Here is an 18,026-nt window from a genome sequence, read left to right as displayed (position 1 = left end):
ATGAAGTTTAGAGGTCTGTAACTATTGACTCTGCAGAAAGTTGGTGACTGTGCGCCTCAACACGCGCTGACCCCGCTCTGTGATTTTACGTGGCTGAGTTGCTGTTGTTCCCAATTGCTTCCACTTTGTTATGATACCACAACAGTTGACTGTGGAATATTTAGTAGTGAGGAAATTTCACGAATGGACTTATTGCACAGGTGGCAACCTATCATGGTACCACGCTTGAATTAGCTGAGCTCCTGAGAGCGACGCATTCTTTCACAAATGTTATAGAAGCAGTCTGCATGCCTAGGTGCTTGATTTTATACACCTGTGACCATGGAAGTGATTGGACCACCTGAATTCAATGATTTGGAGGGGTGTCCCAATACTTTTGGCAATTTAACGAGTTTGTTTGCCCATATAATCTTTAGGGTATTAGGTTAGCTAATTTGGCTTGCTGTCCACTGAGGAGGGGCTCGATGAAGCATCTTCAACTCGAGCTCTGATACACCCCCCAGTGAATAAATATAGGATGTGATTACATAGGGCAAGGTACCTGAAATGAAGGTGGAGTTTGGGGAGGTGGAGGGATGCTGAAACAGCTGAGACTGAAGAGAGGTAAGCAGCTGCTTATATACTCTGGATGTTGATTGGAAGATTAGATGGGCTCGCTCCTCCCTAAATTACGTTTAGGAACTTCACACAGTGTACATTAAATGGCAGCAAAGACTGTCTTTATGAGTGTGTCAGTCAGTAGCGAAGACTTTTACATTGAAAAGACTGAATTGTTGTGAACACAGAACAAGATGCAATTGACAAATGCTTTGACTAACGCTGTCAGTCACGGGAAAACCCCTTAACTGTTAAAAGGACAAGATAATACATCGGACTTTTAAACAGATTTTTTATTATGAACAAAGGATAATGCTAAATCTGAATGCAGGTAATAAACTCACTCACTCGATCTTTTCTCACAATACTCTTCTACATAATACAGTAAGCTTCAAGATACACAGAACAGTTGGGTGAAGTGGTCATAGCCGTGTTTTATCTTGAATAAAACACAGCTATTGATCAACCAGAATCAAGGACAGGAACTAATCGTTTTATAATAACAGTTAGTAAATTGTAATAATATTTTACAATATAACTGTTTTACTGTATTTTTCATCAAATGCTTTAAATGCTGTTTTAGTGAGCACAAGATACTTTGCAAAAACATTAAAAATCTTATAGACCTCAACCTTTATATGTAACTTATATATTGAAGTAACAAACAACCTCAGAGGACAAAGAGTCTGGAGCCCTACGTGTCCACAGGCATGAATGTCATCACCTAGTGAGTGCCTTTCTTGTAAACGAGAGCTAAATTTAGCACCCAAAACCTGCCACTTTACACACATGCACAACACAGGACCCCTTTAATGACTGGCATGGCGTTTAATGTTTGGAGACAATTTTCACTCTATTTACCCCACAGAGTCCAAAGCTCAGGTGGCACCCAGTGACTAGGCAACTGAGAGGATGGATAAAAGGAGCAGACCGAATTCATGCTGGTCGTCGCATGACACTCTGGATTCAAGTCACTGAAAACAACATGATGAGATTTTACAAATAGTGACTTGTGCACGCTGAGACTGACAACGTTATCCAAATACTGAGAATGAATATTCATAATACTGTTGTTTTATAGCAGACCGACAGTAGTAATGGAAGTCTTGTATGGGTATGGGATAAGCAGTACGTTATACCTGCAGACGCATTACGGGCATGCCCAAAGCTGGTTTACGTTCGTGTCTACGGTGGCAGACCTGCGTACAACATTTTTAGTCTTTTTTCCCATCTGGTACCACCTACAATCAGCAGTGGGCGTGAAGCTGGTCTGGGTTGCTGTTGTGGGAGACTGGATCAACTTAGTCCTCAAATGGTAAGTGTGAAATTATATTGTTTTCTGCAAATATCCAGGAATACCCTTTTAGAATATGTTAAAAGTGAGTCTGACTGAAAGCAAATAAAAGAATGATCAAAAAAACAAAAACAAAGCAATCTTTCAATATTGAACATCTGTTTGTATTGTAATGAATTTATCCTCATGAAGCTCCTTCTAATCGGATCTACTTTTTAAATCATTAAACAGGCTCATGTTTGGCGAGCGTCCTTATTGGTGGGTTAAAGAAACTGTTTATTATGGTAACTTGACTCTACCACAAATCAAACAGTTCCCCATGACCTGCGAGACTGGCCCCGGTGAGTGTCTCCTGATGGTTCTCATTTTATAGACCAACCAACACTAAATCAAAAGCAGATTTCACAGCGGTTTCTGTTCGCTCTTCTAGGAAGTCCCTCCGGTCATGCGATGGGAGCTGCAGGGGTATACTATTCCATGATCACATCACTGCTGCCGATTTTGCAGGGATGTGACACCCTAAAAAGATGGTGATGGATTCTGTCCTGTTTTTCTTCCTTCCCTCTTTTGATATAGTACTCAGTAAGACTTCATTTATAAGATAATATCAGACCGAATCACAAGAAATCCTCCAAAACAACTGAGATAAAGAGGAAGGAAAGTACTTTGTCTCGGGACTAGAACAACATATCACAATCTATGGTATCTTCCCTGGCTTCCAACTAGATGGAAATACCTCATTAGCTTGTAAACAGCTCAAGTTGTATATTGCAAACATGCAGTTTATTTTGGTTAGACAAATTAGTCTAACTCACACAAAGAAATAGTCAAGGTCCTTTTGAAGAATGTCAATGTTTAGCTATTTAATATTAATAGTAAACTTTCTTCTTCCTTTGCATTTGTGCCATATACTAGGTGCTTGCAGGGTCTTCTTTGGGCTCTTTTCTGGGGTGTGCAGGTGTGTGTGAGTCTTTCTCGAGTCTTCATTGCAGCTCATTTCCCACATCAGGTCTTTGCTGGAGTTGTTTCGGGTCAGTTGCACAATACGCTTTTCATATTAGTCTGCCTTTTAAAATGACATACAAGATCTCTTACTCCTCTTGGTTTCAGCACACGGTTTCTTAAGTGATTGTTCCCTTTCACTATACAGGAATTGCAGTGGCCAAGGCTTTTAACAGAGTGTCCTGGATCTATTCAGCAAGCTTGAAGGGTTATGTGCACACCATCCTCTGTCTCGTGTTTGTTGCGCTGGGGCTTTATGCTTTGTTGGATGCTGCTTCAATAGACCCCTACTGGAGCCTAATGAAGGCACAGAAGTGGTGCATTCAGTCTGAATGGGTCCATCTGGACACCACACCCTTCGCTGGCCTCCTCCGCAACACTGGCGCCCTGTTCGGCCTAGGGCTGAGCCTCCATTTGCCTAGTCATGGTGATCTGGAAAAAAACAAGAGCTGTGGAAACAGCGCCATTTACAGACTGACCTGTACAGCAGCAACACTGCCACTCCTGAGCCTCTTAGACTCATTCAGACCACCGACTAGCACTCATGCTCTCTTCTATGCGCTTTCTTTTTGTAAGGGCGCCACTGTGCCTCTAACCACTATAGGTTTTGTACCTTACTGCATAAGCACATTAGCAAATGTATTCAACAGAATAAAAGCACAATAAAATTCTTATTTTTGCTAATTAAATATGTATTTACTTTTTTCCATACTTTGCCTGTTTTGTATTATTCTAGAAAACATAAGATTACTTTATATGTGACCCTGGACCACAAAACCAGTCATAAGTCACATAGCCAACAATACATTGTATGGGTCAAAATTATCGATTTTTCTTTTATGTCAAAAATCATTAGGATATTAAGTAAAGATCATGTTCCATGAAGATATTCTGTAAATTTCTTACCATGAATATATCAAAAAAATATTTTTGTGGATATGCATTGCTAAGGACTTCATTTGGACAACGTTAAAGGCAATTTTCTCAATATTTAGATTTTTTTGCACACTCAAATAGTTGTATCTCTGACAAATATTGTCATATCCTAACAAACCATACATCAATGGAAAGCTTATTTATTCAGCTTTCAGATTATGTATAAATCTCAGTTTCAAAAAATTGACCCTTATGACTGGTTTTGTGGACGAGGGTCACATATGCTTTTAATTTTAATGTATACAAATTAAGCAGAGCAACAGTAGAGCAAGTAGAGCCTCTCTTTTGTTCAATATGCCTACAGAGAAACTGGCTTTCAAAAAATAAGCCTACTAATAAGAGATATTCACTGGAGTAAAAAGCGTGACAACTAGCCCTGGTAACCTGGTAACTATTATGAACCATCGAACAGTTTGTTGTTGTTGTTGTTTTTTAATTGAGCTTGAACAATAAACATGTACGATGATGATATATATTGTGCATAACTAGGTGATATACGTTTCACAATTTTATATTTGTCTATGGTATACTACAGTAAAGTAAGTGTATCAAATGTATTCAAATTGAGTTTCAAAACCTTTATAAAATGAAAACCATCAATAAATAGACACTGAATGTCTTCATCATCAGTGACATTACGAATCAGTGTCGCCATCTAGCGACGGAAGTATTAACAGAGGAACTGCACAACGGTAAATATCACTTTTATTTGTGTTTTTACTCAGTAAACATTTGTAAACAGTTAATAAATATGATAACTCTAAATAAATCGGCCATGTCTATTTAATAATAATAGTTACTTCCTCTTGTTTATCGTTTTCCGTGAGACCTTTACATTAGATTTTTCTACCGGAAGTGTTGAGTGTAAACAGACGCGCGCAGTCATGACCCGCGGTTGTCAGAGATAAAATTGTGTTTCCTCATAACTAATTAATGTTTCCCTCACTTCCACAGGAATACATCACTCATGCGGCCATCGGCAGGTTTATTCGATCTAACTGCATGAAGAAATCAAGCCGACATTAACCCGTGTGCATCGGCTGCAGGGAGGAAGAGTCTTGGAGAAGCGCTATGCCGCGGCGGAAGGTATGAGTGCGTCCTACAGGCCAGCTGCGCACATGCTTACACAGCGCTCGCATCACACACACCTGTGTGTTCATGTGCAATCCGCTCCTTTCACTCACTCACTCCCTCACACACACACACACACACACACACACACACACACACGAGACACAGCAGTTTGCATGGGCGCCGTCGTTAGCAAATGACTGTCACATTTTTTCAAGTTCATTTGTTAATGTTAATGTGGGGAATGTGTAGATGGTGCCCAGAACTATAAAGTTTTGGCTCGAAATGTACCAGTTAATTGGAGTTAACTTATCTATTAAGTTAACTTATCTGTTTAATTACTAAATACGTTATTTCCTGCCTTTAACAAACACAAACACTTTATAAAAAATACAAAATAAAGGTTTGTATATTTTAAGCTTATTATTAATAAATAAAATACAGTCTCAAATAATTGATATTTATTTTACCATCAGTTCAGACTTTTATTGTTGTGATGCAAGGAAAATGCCTAAAGTCGTTGTAATGACCTATTATTGTATGTTTTCATTCATGCTGATAATGCAATATTTACTATCAGGATTTACTATTAATTATATTAATATAGTTAAAACCAGGGACAAACCAGTCAAGTCTTATTAGTATAGTTTTCTGTTATTGAAGATAATATAATAAAGTTTATATTCTTAAGTTTTATAAAGAATATGAACAAATATTACCACATTATATAATGCAGATCAGTAGTTAGACTTAGGTAAGTCTTAATGGACCTCTTGGAGCACCCTGGGTCTATGTAATTAAACTGAAAAACTTTAGGAGAAACTCACCAGGGTCATTGTCACAGGTCAAGTGGAGCTATTTGATTTTTTTGTCACAGTTAAGTTACCCTAATTAACAGTATTAAATATTCATTTTCATGAATAAGCTTGCATGAATAAGTATAACAACAAAAAGATCAAATTTGTGACCCTGGACCACAAAACCAGTCATAAGGGTAATTTTTTTGACATTAAGATTCATACATCATCTGAAAGATGAATAAATAAGCTTTCCATTGATGTGTGGTTTAGGACAATATTTGGCCATCTTTTTGAAAATCTGGAATCTGAGGGTGCAAAAAAATTAAAGTATTGAGAAAATCACCATTAAAGTTGTCTAAATGAAGTCCTTAGCAATGCATATCCACTCATAAAAATACATTTTTGATATATTTACGGTATGAAATTTACAAAATATCTTCATTGAACATGATCTTTACTTAAAGGGATAGTTGAACCAAAAAATGAAAATTTGATGTTTATCTGCTTACCCCCAGCGCATCCAAGATGTAGGTGACTTTTGTTTCTTCAGTCAAACACAAATGATGATTTTTAACTCCAACCGTTGCCGTCTGTCAGTCAAATAATGCGAGTGACAGCCAAACAGCCAAAGTGAAGTCTAGCACTCATCGAAGTATAAGCGCGAGACATCACTTCGGCTGTCAGAGCGCGATCAGACCTCACTAAGTGAGTGCTGAACACAGTTGGACATGGTGTATTAGTGGTAAAAAATTATATAAATACAGTTCGGTTTCTCGCACAAACCGATCGTTTCGTATCTTAGGACATCAATGTGTCGTAACGAGCCGCAGGGTTTAATTTGGACTTGTCTGTGCATGTTTTTTGATTCTTATAAATTGCGTTACCATTGACACGCATTATACAGCTGACAGACGGCAACGGTTGGAGTTAAAAATCATCATTTGTGTTCTACTGAAGAAACAAAAGTCACCTACATCTTGGATGCACTGGGGGTAAAAGCAGATAAACATCAAATTTTCATTTTTTGGTTCAACTATCCCTTTAATATCCTAATGATTTTTGCAATAAAAGAAAAATCTATAATTTTGACCCGTACAATGTATTGTTGGCTATTGCTACCTGTGCGACTTATGACTTACGACTTATGGTTTTGTGGTCAAGAGTCGCATTTGTATTCAGTGACCAAGAAGTTTTTGATGTTTCTGACTCTTAGAGAAATGCGGGCAGTAGCTCTGAGGGTACAGAGGATTCAGATTTCTCTGCTGAGCACACAGACAGCTCAGAGAGTGACACCCACACGGTTAGAAACACCCGCCTCACTCGATCCTCTCTGAGACTCAGCCGTAACTCACAAGGTAGGACACGAGATGTTGGACTGATAGGAGCAGGCATTGCTCTCCTAAGAACTCTTCTGTAAAAATATGATTTACTTTTTCATTGGGCTGAAGGAATGTGAAATTATGTGATTTTACTTGCCCCAAAATAAAATAAGAGTAATTGTAATCTTATAGGTGATGGGTTGATTGGTAGAAAGCGTGATGGGTGACGAACAAACCTGAGAGCTTTGTTTCTAGATTCCAGTCCTGTGGGGAATCCTTCTGCCCCGGTTTCAGAGGAGGTGGTGAACTATTCCACCCGTCGTGTGACTCGTAGTCAACAGCAGGGGGTGACAGTCTCGCCCAAGAAATACCCCTTGCGGCAGAGTCGCTCTTCTGGCTCAGACACGGAGCAGCATGGGGAAATCTCAGAGAGGGGTAGGAGGAGAAACCGCATGGTTCTTCACTCATGCCTTCCCTCATTTGAGTATCTCCATGCTTAGCTCTGCTCACATGTGCTTCTCTTCATTTTATCTTTTTTTTTTTTTTTTTGTCACAGATCATAAAACATGTAAACTTTACACAACATGAGCTTTCTCATGAGTTTTCTTTAGGATTCAAAAGTTGGGGGTCAGTTAGATTACATTTTTGAAAGAAATTAATACTTTTATTTGGCAAGGATGCATTAAATTGATCAAAAGTGAGATTTATAATGTTAAAAAAAGTTTCCTGTTTCAAATAAATGCTGTTTTATTGAACTTTCTGTTCATCAAAGAATCCTGAAAAAAGTATCAGTTTCCACAAAAAATCTTTAGTGCAATTGTTTTGATATAATTTGATAATGAATCATATCAACAATGATGATAATAGAAAGAAAGTGTTTCTTGAGCAGCAAATCAATACATTAAGAGTGATTTCTGGAGGATCATGTGACACTGAAGACTGGAGTAATGATACTGAAAATTCAGCTTGGACTTCACAGGAATAAATTATCTTTTAAAATATATTAAATAGAAAACACTTTTTTTAAATTGTAAAAATATTTCACAATATTTCTGTTTTTACTGTATTTTTTAATCAAATAAATGAAGCCTTAAGAGAATTCTTTCAAAAACATAAAAAATCTTAGCGACCCCAGACTTTTGAACAGTAGTTTATATCATTTTCATAATTCTTAATTGTTAAGCTGTACAAATTGAATTAAGTAATTAATTGAACTTTCTTAATATCTCATTTCATGTTATTCTGTAGCTTTTGCCTATTTTTTCCCCGTTGTCATTTGCTATCATTTGAATTCATATGCACCACTCTCTATTTGTTTAATGTCGTTAACAAATAAATAAACAAACAACAAATAAACACCCTAAAATAGATAACTCAGTTTAATCTGTTTTTTTAAATATTTTGCCTCAAGCTTCAATAAAACTACCCTAGGTTGCATTTCAAATGCATCTTGCTTTTTGAAATTAGTTACATTTGAATTATATTTAAAAAATAAGTTGAAGAATGTATTAAAATTTGTCTGGAGAAAGTAAAAAAAAGCCGTCATTAAATCATGCTTGGACAACTAAAATCAATTAAAATTTTATAAATATTCAACCCAGTTATTTTAACAAGATTGATCATCATATAATGAATCATTTTTATACTGTAGGTTACTGATAAATATGATCGATATTGTAATCCCTGCATTCAAGAGTGCTTTGTACTGTATGTAGTGAGCTATTCCTTCAGTTTAACCTCCTCTTGTTATAGTTTTGTTTAATTCTCCCTCTCCTATGTAGTTAGTTACACAGTTATTGTAGTTTTCATTTATATTTAGTTTTCATGTTATGATTAGAATATACCTTTTATATGGTCCGGTTTTCTGTTGTGTTGGTCATCCAGACATTAAACAAAGCGCAGACCATGACGAGTCCCCACCCAGGACGCCCACAGGCAACGCTCCTTCGTCTGAGTCTGACATTGACATGTCCAGCCCAAATGTGTCTCATGATGAGAGCCTGGCAAAGGAACTGTCACTGAAAGAATCCGGCCTTGCTCACCGGCCCAAAAGACGGCGCTTTCATGAGAGCTACAACTTTAACATGAAGTGCCCCACACCTGGTTGTAATTCACTTGGTAATTGGATTCCAGGTCCTCTATTTTAATCTTTAAGAATATTTACAATACCATTCAAAAGTTTGGGGTCGAAATGAATTTAATGCTTTTGAAAGAAATCTGTAGTGCTCACCAAGGCTGCATTTATTTGATCCAAAATACAGTAAAAACAATATTGTAAAAAAAAAAAAAAAAAAATACAATTCGAAATAACTATTTTCTATTGTAATGTATTTTAAAATGTAATTTATTCCTGTGTTAGTAAAGCTGAATTTTCAGCATCATTACTCCAGTCTTCAGTGTCACATGATCCTCCAGAAATCATTGTAATATGTTGCTCAGGAAACATTTATTATTATTATCAGTGTTGAAAACAGTTGAGCTGCTTGATTTTTTTTTTTTTTTTTTTTCAGGATTCTTTGATGACCTTTACCTTTTGTAACATGAATGTCTCTACTGTGCATTTTTGATCAATTTAATGTGTCCTTGCTGAATAAACTTAGTGCTCCAAACTTTTGAATGGTATTGTATTTTGTGTTATTCATTTATGTATTAATATTGGTTTTATTTATGTTTTGTGTACAGACTTTTTTTAATGCAGTATTCAAACACTCAAATACTTAAATTCAATCTTTATTCTTCTTTCAGGACATTTGACAGGGAAACATGAAAGGCACTTCTCAATATCTGGATGTCCACTATACCATAACCTTTCAGCAGATGAGTGTAAGGTAAGGGTTATTATTACCATTTTTGGACTAAACCTTCAGCCAGATTGCATTTTACTGAAAAAAAAAATCAAACGTTTTACTCAGGTGAAGGCAAGCTCTCGAGACAAACATGTGGATGAGAGGACGCTATCACAGCGGCAGGATGAGAACCGCCATTCCGCTCGGCAACAGGTAAAGCAGCACACCAAGTATTTAACGTCCTCACTCTTGAACCGATATGTGCCCTAGTAATGATCCCTGTTCTATGAGATGCAGTGTTAATGAAATGATTTCTAGCACTCACATTCTCTGAGTTACCACCCCTCCAGGCCCAGACAGAGAGACAGCTGCGGTATAAGGAAAAGGTGACAGAGATGAGGAGGAAGAGAAACTCTGTTTCGCAAAAAGACAAGTACACGGTGGGTGTCACACACCCCATATATGAAGAAAGAATGATGACATCCCTTAGCAGATGCATGCATCAGTCTCTGAGCTCTTGTTTGACTCTCTCCAGGAGCACAGACCGTCCCATGGCAGCAGTCATGAGCCTCTGCTGGAGAACATCACAAGTGACTATGACCTGGAGCTGTTTAGAAAAGCCCAGGCACGTGCTTCGGATGATCTTGTAAGAGAGAAGACCCATCACAATTTCGCCCTCTTGTTTTCTCCTTTCCCCTCTCTTTTTCATGAATCTGTAAAGATCGCAGGTAGGATGAGCCTTTGCACCACTGAATTCTGGGATATCGAATGGACTCTTTTCCACTGTAGCCTCCACACTACTGCCATTCTCTCATCTGTAGCATGGAGTTTCATTCAAAGTTTTAGGGCACAATAGAGTACCTCAGAGATGAAGTGTTTTTGTAGGCCAACCTGGAAGTTAGCGGCGCACGGGTTCCCTCGATCGAAAGCCTGTGCATTTTCCCCATAGACTTTTGGAAAATCACAAAAAATAAACTTATGACACTTACACGTTTTTTCTATCAAGATAATCTTTACAAGTTAACACAACATTTATACATTTTGAAGCCTAAATAAAGTGGTCAGATATAAAAGGCTAACAGTAGGCTATAAACGGACTACAGCACACCATGGTCGCGGATCAACGTCACCACCACCAAGCGTCCTCAAACTTTATTTAGAAAACAACTCTATTAAAAAACATGCTCACTGATTATGATATGCGCTGTGTATGAATGCTTATCCACTTTTTCATGAGAAATGCTGTCCAAATGTCCTGTTTGTCATGATGACGTCTAGAGTCCCCGCCAAAGGAAGTAGTCCCTTTTAGCAATTTGTTAGCAACCGCGATTTTAAGACACAGTAAAAGTTTAAAAAAACATAAGTGGGTTATAACTGGTGTGTTTTATGTCATGGATCAAAACGTGAAAATATTTAGAGGCTTTGTTTACCACAGACCTTATTTCAGGCGATTTTGCAAAAACACATTCAAAAAACCCATGATGGAACCGGAAGTCCTAAAATGCTAACTCGCTTCCGGGTTCTGCCTACAAAAACACGTCATCTCTGAGGTACCCTGTACTTTATCTGTCCTGCCAAGACCCAACTTTCCTTAAAGGGACAGCTCCAAAAATGGAAATTACTAGTCATTTACTAACCACCATGACATTTCAAACCTGTATGCCACTATCTTTTAGAGCTGAACTAGAAAAAATAATTTAGAACAACAAGGTGTGTAAGCAATGACAGAATTATTATTTTTGGTTGAACTTTTCCTTTAAGAGAAAAGAATAATCTTAACTTGAGTTGACATTACATGCACCTTCTTATTTTCTCCTGCTGATTTCATTCTTAACTTTAATTTCTACATTGCCTTCTGTTTATTAATTAGGACAGTCTCTGAAAATGTACACTTCCATTTAATAGTTGAGGGTTGGTACGATTTTTTAAAATGTTATTGAAAGAAGTCTTTTATGCTCACCAAGGCTACATTTATCTGATTAAAAAACAGCAAAAACAATCATATATTATTGCAATTTAAAAGAACTATTTATATTTTAATGTATTTTAAAACATATAAACGTCTTTATTGTCACTGCTGATTGTTTTAATGCATCCTTGCTGAATAAAAGTATTAATTTCCTTCTTTTACAAAAATCTTACTGACCCCAAGCTTTTGAACAGTAGTGTATCTCTTGATGCGTCCTCAACCTCCTCATTCACATGTGAATCTTCTGTGGTAGGCCTCAGGGTTTTTCTTTCTAACTCGGTGTGGTCATTCCGTTTTGTCAGACCTGTGTTTCTCCCACCCTTCATTGGTCCTTGCAGGAGAAACTCCGGCTCGAGGGACAGGTCACAGAGGGCGGCAACATGATAAAGGCCATTGTGTTTGGCCGCTACGAGTTGGACACCTGGTACCACTCGCCGTACCCCGAAGAGTACGCCCGCCTCGGCCGACTCTACATGTGCGAGTTCTGCCTAAAGTACATGAAGAGTCAGACTATTCTGCGACGTCACATGGTAACATTTTCACATGTTCAGTTAATAACTGTTAATAACAGTCTCTTCGATAATGAGGTTTTTTTGCATTTACACTACACCTCTCTCTGATTTCAATTGCAATCAGGCCAAATGTGTGTGGAAACATCCACCGGGTGATGAGATTTACAGAAAAGGGCCTATATCTGTTTTTGAAGTGGACGGAAAGAAGAACAAGGTATATGTTCCACCAGGACTCTTGATTAAATTTGACAACTTTAAATTGGCTATCAGTCAGGCCACATTAATTTGTGATTCTACCACACTGACACTGGCATTTTCCATTTGCAGATTTATTGCCAAAACCTGTGCCTGCTTGCCAAACTCTTCCTGGACCACAAAACACTGTACTACGATGTGGAGCCGTTCCTCTTCTATGTGATGACTGAAGCTGACAATACTGGCTGCCATCTTGTAGGATACTTCTCCAAGGTACTCTGAATCCAATGCCCCACAAACTTCAGTTAGCTTGCCAAGTGATGCTTTTGTGGTAATCAAAATATGTATTTGGATTTAGGAAAAGAATTCATTCCTGAACTACAATGTCTCCTGCATCCTGACCATGCCACAGTATATGAGGCAGGGTTATGGCAAGATGCTGATTGATTTCAGTGAGTGCAGTAGATCTAGATCATTTATATCTGTGTTTTATCATTTATATGTTTAAGCTTAAACAAAAGATTGGTGATGTTACAGTTGCAACCATAGTATACGTAATTTATGTTTATGCTATTTTTTAAATGGCAAAGAATGCATTAAAATAGCTCCTTTACTGTGTGATCAAGTGCACGTTTGGATGCTGTAATTAATGAAAGAGATGAAAATGTGAATGGCTGTTGTCTGCACAGGTTATCTGCTGTCCAAAGTAGAGGAGAAGGTTGGCTCTCCTGAGCGGCCTCTGTCTGATCTCGGCCTCATCAGTTACAGGAGCTACTGGAAAGAAGTGCTCCTGCGCTACCTGCACAACTTCCAGGGAAAAGAAATATCCATTAAAGGTATTTAGTGTTGCATCATGCACTACTGTTCAAAAATTGGGGGTCAGAAAGAAAGACATTATTAGTTTTATCCAGCAAGGATGTATTAAATTGATCAAATGTGACTATAAAGACATTAATAATGTTACAAAAGATTTCTATTTCAAATAAATGCTGTTCTTATTTGAATTTGAATTTTCGGTTTCCACAAAAATATTAAAAGTGTTAGTTCACCCAAAAATGAAAATTCTGTCATTAATTACTCACTCTCATGTCGTTCCACACCCGTAAGACCTTCATTCATCTTCAGAACACAAATTAAGATATTTTTGATGAAATCCGATGGCTCAGTGAGGCCTGCATTGACAGCAAGATAATTAACACTTTCAGATGCCCAGAAAGTTACTAAAGACATATTTAAAACAGTTCATGTGACTACAGTGGTTCAACAAGAATGTTATGAAGTGCCAAAAAAAACAAAATAGCAACTTTATTCAACAATATCTACTGATGGGCGATTTCAAAACACTGCTTCATGAAGCTTTGAAGCTTTACGAATCTTTTGTGTCAAATCAGTGGTTCGGAGCATGTATCAAACTGCCAAAGTCACGTGAACTATTGAAATTTCGGAATGTTTCGAAACACTTATGACGTAACGAAGCCTTGTTTACTGAAATCACGTGACTTTGGCAGTTTGATACACACTCCGAACCACTGATTCAAAAGAAAAGATTCATAAAGCTTCAAAGCTTCATGAAGCAGTGTTTTGAAATTGCCCATCACTATATTGTTGAATTAAGTAGCTATTTTGTTTTTGTGGTGCACAAAAAGTATTCTTGTCGCTTCATAACATTAAGGTTGAACCACTTTAGTCACATGAACTCTTTTAAATATGTATTTAGTAGCTTTCTGGGCATCTGAAAGTGTAAATGATCTTGCCGTCAATGCAGGCCTCACTGAGCCATCGGATTTCATTAAAAATATCTTTATTTGTGTTCTGAAGATTAATGAAGGTCTTACAGGTGTGGAACGACATGAGGGTGAGTAATAAATGACAGAATTTTTGTTTTTGGGTGAACTAACACTTTAAGCAGCACAACTATTTTCAAAATTGATAATAGTAAATGATAATAATAATTAATATTTCACAGTTTTACTGTATTTTTGATCAAACAAATGAAGCCTTGGTGAGCATATTGAGACTCCTTTGAAAATCATTAAAAAAATCTTAGAGACCCCAAACTTGTGAACGGTCATGTATTTTCTTCTTTTATTGTTATCATTAAAATTTAATTCTGAATATTGATTTTCCTCTAATTGTTTTCTTTGTCATATATTAACACTTGGGAGCAGAAATCAGTCAAGAAACAGCTGTCAATCCTGTAGACATTGTCAGCACTTTACAGTCACTCCAGATGCTGAAGTACTGGAAAGGGAAGCACCTGATCTTAAAAAGACAGGTAATTGTAATGCAATGTATGTAGTGATTTTAGTAACCATTCATCTGTTTTAGTGGTTTTTAATGCATCTAAATGATTGAATGATCTTTAGGATCTGATCGATGATTGGAAAACCAAAGAGGCAAAACGTGGAAGCAGCAAGACTATTGACCCTACGGCCTTGAAGTGGAGCCCACCCAAAGGAACATAATCTGCATGCTCTTCACTGTTTGCTGTAGTTTAGCAGGTCTTGGTCACTATTACAAAAGCTTAACAAATAGGAAAGCATTTTCTTTTTACAGTAAGTTATAAGTAAGGCTGCAATCCTAACTTTATCGTGTTTGTCACATGATACAGTTAGAACATTTCGAACTACCTTAACTGTCCTGTTCTAGTTTTTTGAAACATGGTTAACACATTTCAACATGCATTATAGATCTTATCATCTAACTTATTTCGATTTGAGTACCAGTGTTTGATACTCAAATGGCAATTGTTTTTACTATTGTTTTTAGTCACAGGAAAAAATCTATTGCATCTCTTTATTTTAGAGACTATTTGACTGTTAAATATTTGTGAAAAAAAAAAAATTATAGTGTTTCTACCACTGATGGTTTTGTGAGCTGAAGAGCCTGACTCTTAATTGGCTTCTTATTTCTTTTTTATTCCTCTTAACCAGTTATGTATTCCCAGCCCTATTTGACATTAGCCAAAGTCATTGCACTAAGTAAAAAGAATATTTTATTAGCTCAAGTGAGTCTAACTTGTATTTTGGAACAGACACATTGCAGTAAATGTGATATATTTATCCTTCATTGTCTAGTAATATTTTTTTTCAAAGGTCTACAACAGAAACTATTAAGTGGAAGCTTTATTTAGTTCATAGCATGTCTTGGCTATATATTGCAGCAAGTGTGTAATTTGTGAGCAGGCACAATAGCTTAATTTAGCTCATAGAATTACCATGATGCACTTGTAAACTCCACATAGTGGATTTAACACAGACTATACTATAATATGTCAGTAGCATGTGTTGCACTTGATTTTTTCTGTCTCCTCCAAAATAAATTTAGTCACTGTTTAAATTGATGAAGCTCTCTGAGTTAATTGGATAAATATTAATAAACAATTTTTCACATCATTTACTCACTCACACAAATCACAAAAGAAGATATTTGGAAGAATGTTGGTAACCAAACAGTTTTAGCTACCATTGACTACTATTGTCTGGACCAAAAAAAAAGCACTTGAGACTTATATATATATATATATAACATATAATATATACACAGTGTTCAGTGTAAATGAGCACACCCCCTTTGAAAAGTAACATTCTAAACAATATCTCAATGAACACAAAAACAATTTAAAAAATGTTGACAAGACTAAGTTTAATATAACATCTGTTTAACTTATAACATGAAAGTAAGGTTAATAATATAACTTGGATTACACATTTTTCAGTTTTACTCAAATTAGGGTGATGCAAAAATGAGTACACCCCACAACAAAAACTACTACATCTAGTACTTTGTATGGCCTCCATGATTTTTAATGACAGCACCAATTTTCACGGCATGGAATGAACAAGTTGGCGACATTTTGCATCTTTTTCCTCAAGAATGACCTCTTTTAGAGACTGGATGCTGGACGGAGAGCGATGCTCAACTTGTCTCTTCAGAATTCCCCATAGGTGTTCGATTGGGTTCAGATCAGGAGACAGTGAATCACTTTCACCCTGTTCTTCTTCAGAAATCCAACAGTGGCCTTAGATGTGTGTTTAGGATCATTTTCATGTTAGAAAAGTGCACGACGACCAAGGGCATGGAGTGATGGTAGCATCTTCTCTTTCAGTATAGAGCAATACATCTGCGAATTCATGATGCCATCAATGAAATGCAGCTCCCTGACACCAGCAGCACTCATGCAGCCCCACATAAGGACACTGACACCACCATGTTTCACTGTAGGCGCCATGCAGCATGGGCCCTGGCAAACTCTAGGCGGCTTTTTTGTGCCTGGGCTTTAGGAGAGGCTTCTTTCATGGACGGCAACCCATGCATGCCATTCCTCTGCAGTGAACACTGTATCGTATCACAGGAAATATTCACCTCAGTTTGGCTTTCTACTATTTTAGATAATTGCAGTGAACTTGCATGCCAATTTTCTTCAACTTTTCTCATCAGAAGACGCTCCTGTAGAGGTGTTAACTTCCATGGTCGACCTGGACATCTCTGTGAGATGGTTGCAGTTCCATCTTTTTAAAATTTTTGTACCACTTTTGCTACAGAATTCTGACTGATAAGTAAAGCTTTGCTGATCTTCTTGTAGCCTTCACCTTTCTGGTGTAAAGAAATTATTTTCTTTCCCAGGTCTTGTGATATTTCCATGTGGTGCCATTGCTGACAGCATGAAATGGGAAGGGGTTTAAACACCCTTTTATAGTCACCTGTCTGCTGGACACCTGAGTAATGAATAAATAGACTCACTTGTGGTTGAATACTTGTTAAATTAGACATTTGTAGTCTAAAATTTAGCTTTGCTCCAGAGACTTTAAGTGGGGTGTATTCATTTTTGCATCACCCTAATTTGAGTAAAAAACTGAAAATTTTGTTCTCTAAGTTATATTATTAACCTTACTTTCATGTTATAAGTTAAACAGTTGTTATATAAAACATAGTATTGTCATCATTTTGGAAATTGTTTTTGTGTTCATTAAGGTATTGTTTAAAATGTTACTTTTCAAAGGGGGTGTACTCCCTATATAATATATATATATATATATATATATATATATATATATATATATATATATATATATATATATATATATATATATATATATATATAAAATACTTTATGTTCCACAGAAGGAAAAGTTTGAAACGACATGAGAGTGAGCAAATGATGACAGTTCAACTATTTGGTCCCTTTAAAGGGACTAGAACTACCAAGGCAGTCATTTTGACCGTTTTAAAGATTTGCAATGTAATAACTTTGTTGAAATAAAACCCATATAACTACAGTTCCATGACTTTTCTTAAATTAATGTAAATTTTATTTTAACATTGTTATTTTATTAAAATTTCAAAACACAAAAGAGTTCTGAGTATTTCTACCTTGAATGGCCATAGCGGTCAATTTGACCGCACATATTGCAGGTGTATCTCCTCAGCGCTTTTTCCTGCTGTTAAAGATGTGCATAGCTGTTGCCTAGCAACCTTTCTCTGGCAGTTTTGTATGCTTTTGATAAGCTAAAACTTAGCTTTACCGTCAAAATGGCAACAAGAA

General features: G+C 36.8%; 2 protein-coding genes across 9 annotated transcripts; both read left to right on the top strand.

The window, feature by feature from the left end:
* Positions 1 to 1,495: 1,495 nt before the first annotated feature.
* On the top strand, positions 1,496 to 3,758 carry g6pc1b (glucose-6-phosphatase catalytic subunit 1b). Of its 3 annotated transcripts, none has more exons than XM_067375033.1 (5): positions 1,496 to 1,912; positions 2,123 to 2,232; positions 2,322 to 2,421; positions 2,807 to 2,922; positions 3,042 to 3,758. In XM_067375033.1, exons 1-5 carry the CDS (start codon positions 1,695 to 1,697, stop codon positions 3,557 to 3,559), a joined length of 1,062 nt encoding a protein of 353 aa, XP_067231134.1. In that variant the 5' UTR covers positions 1,496 to 1,694; the 3' UTR covers positions 3,560 to 3,758. The 3 variants fall into 3 exon arrangements, with proteins under 3 accessions (XP_067231134.1, XP_067231151.1, XP_067231142.1); XM_067375050.1 differs by having other exon boundaries at positions 2,768 to 2,922; XM_067375041.1 differs by lacking the exons at positions 2,123 to 2,232; positions 2,322 to 2,421.
* A 934-nt stretch (positions 3,759 to 4,692) lies between these two features.
* Positions 4,693 to 15,980, top strand: kat7a (K(lysine) acetyltransferase 7a). 6 transcript variants are annotated; one of them, XM_067382065.1, is made up of 15 exons: positions 4,693 to 4,915; positions 6,914 to 7,055; positions 7,275 to 7,454; positions 8,904 to 9,152; positions 9,765 to 9,847; positions 9,932 to 10,018; positions 10,156 to 10,245; positions 10,341 to 10,430; positions 12,113 to 12,304; positions 12,411 to 12,500; positions 12,614 to 12,754; positions 12,840 to 12,933; positions 13,171 to 13,317; positions 14,650 to 14,756; positions 14,848 to 15,980. In XM_067382065.1, exons 1-15 carry the CDS (start codon positions 4,901 to 4,903, stop codon positions 14,944 to 14,946), a joined length of 1,806 nt encoding a protein of 601 aa, XP_067238166.1. In that variant the 5' UTR covers positions 4,693 to 4,900; the 3' UTR covers positions 14,947 to 15,980. The 6 variants fall into 6 exon arrangements, with proteins under 6 accessions (XP_067238166.1, XP_067238165.1, XP_067238164.1 ...); XM_067382064.1 differs by having other exon boundaries at positions 8,904 to 9,137; positions 10,341 to 10,451; positions 14,848 to 15,979; XM_067382063.1 differs by having other exon boundaries at positions 10,341 to 10,451; positions 14,848 to 15,979.
* Positions 15,981 to 18,026: the final 2,046 nt, after the last annotated feature.

Source organism: Chanodichthys erythropterus, chromosome 3 (genome assembly GCF_024489055.1).
Source record: "Chanodichthys erythropterus isolate Z2021 chromosome 3, ASM2448905v1, whole genome shotgun sequence".
NCBI lineage: Eukaryota > Metazoa > Chordata > Actinopteri > Cypriniformes > Xenocyprididae > Chanodichthys > Chanodichthys erythropterus.
The sequence above is the reverse complement of the archived record's forward strand: the minus strand, read 5'-3'. Positions and strand labels throughout refer to the sequence as shown.

Coding starts and splice junctions, on each gene's coding strand:
- g6pc1b (XM_067375050.1), top strand. CDS start 1,695: ATGGAAGTCTTGTATGGGTATGGGATAAGCAGTACGTTATACCTGCAG. Junction 2,233..2,321: donor GACCTGCGAGACTGGCCCCG/GTGAGTGTCTCC, acceptor TCGCTCTTCTAG/GAAGTCCCTCCGGTCATGCG. Junction 2,422..2,767: donor TGTGACACCCTAAAAAGATG/GTGATGGATTCT, acceptor TAATATTAATAG/TAAACTTTCTTCTTCCTTTG.
- kat7a (XM_067382063.1), top strand. Junction 7,455..8,903: donor TGGGGAAATCTCAGAGAGGG/GTAGGAGGAGAA, acceptor TTGGTCATCCAG/ACATTAAACAAAGCGCAGAC. Junction 12,755..12,839: donor TTGTAGGATACTTCTCCAAG/GTACTCTGAATC, acceptor ATTTGGATTTAG/GAAAAGAATTCATTCCTGAA.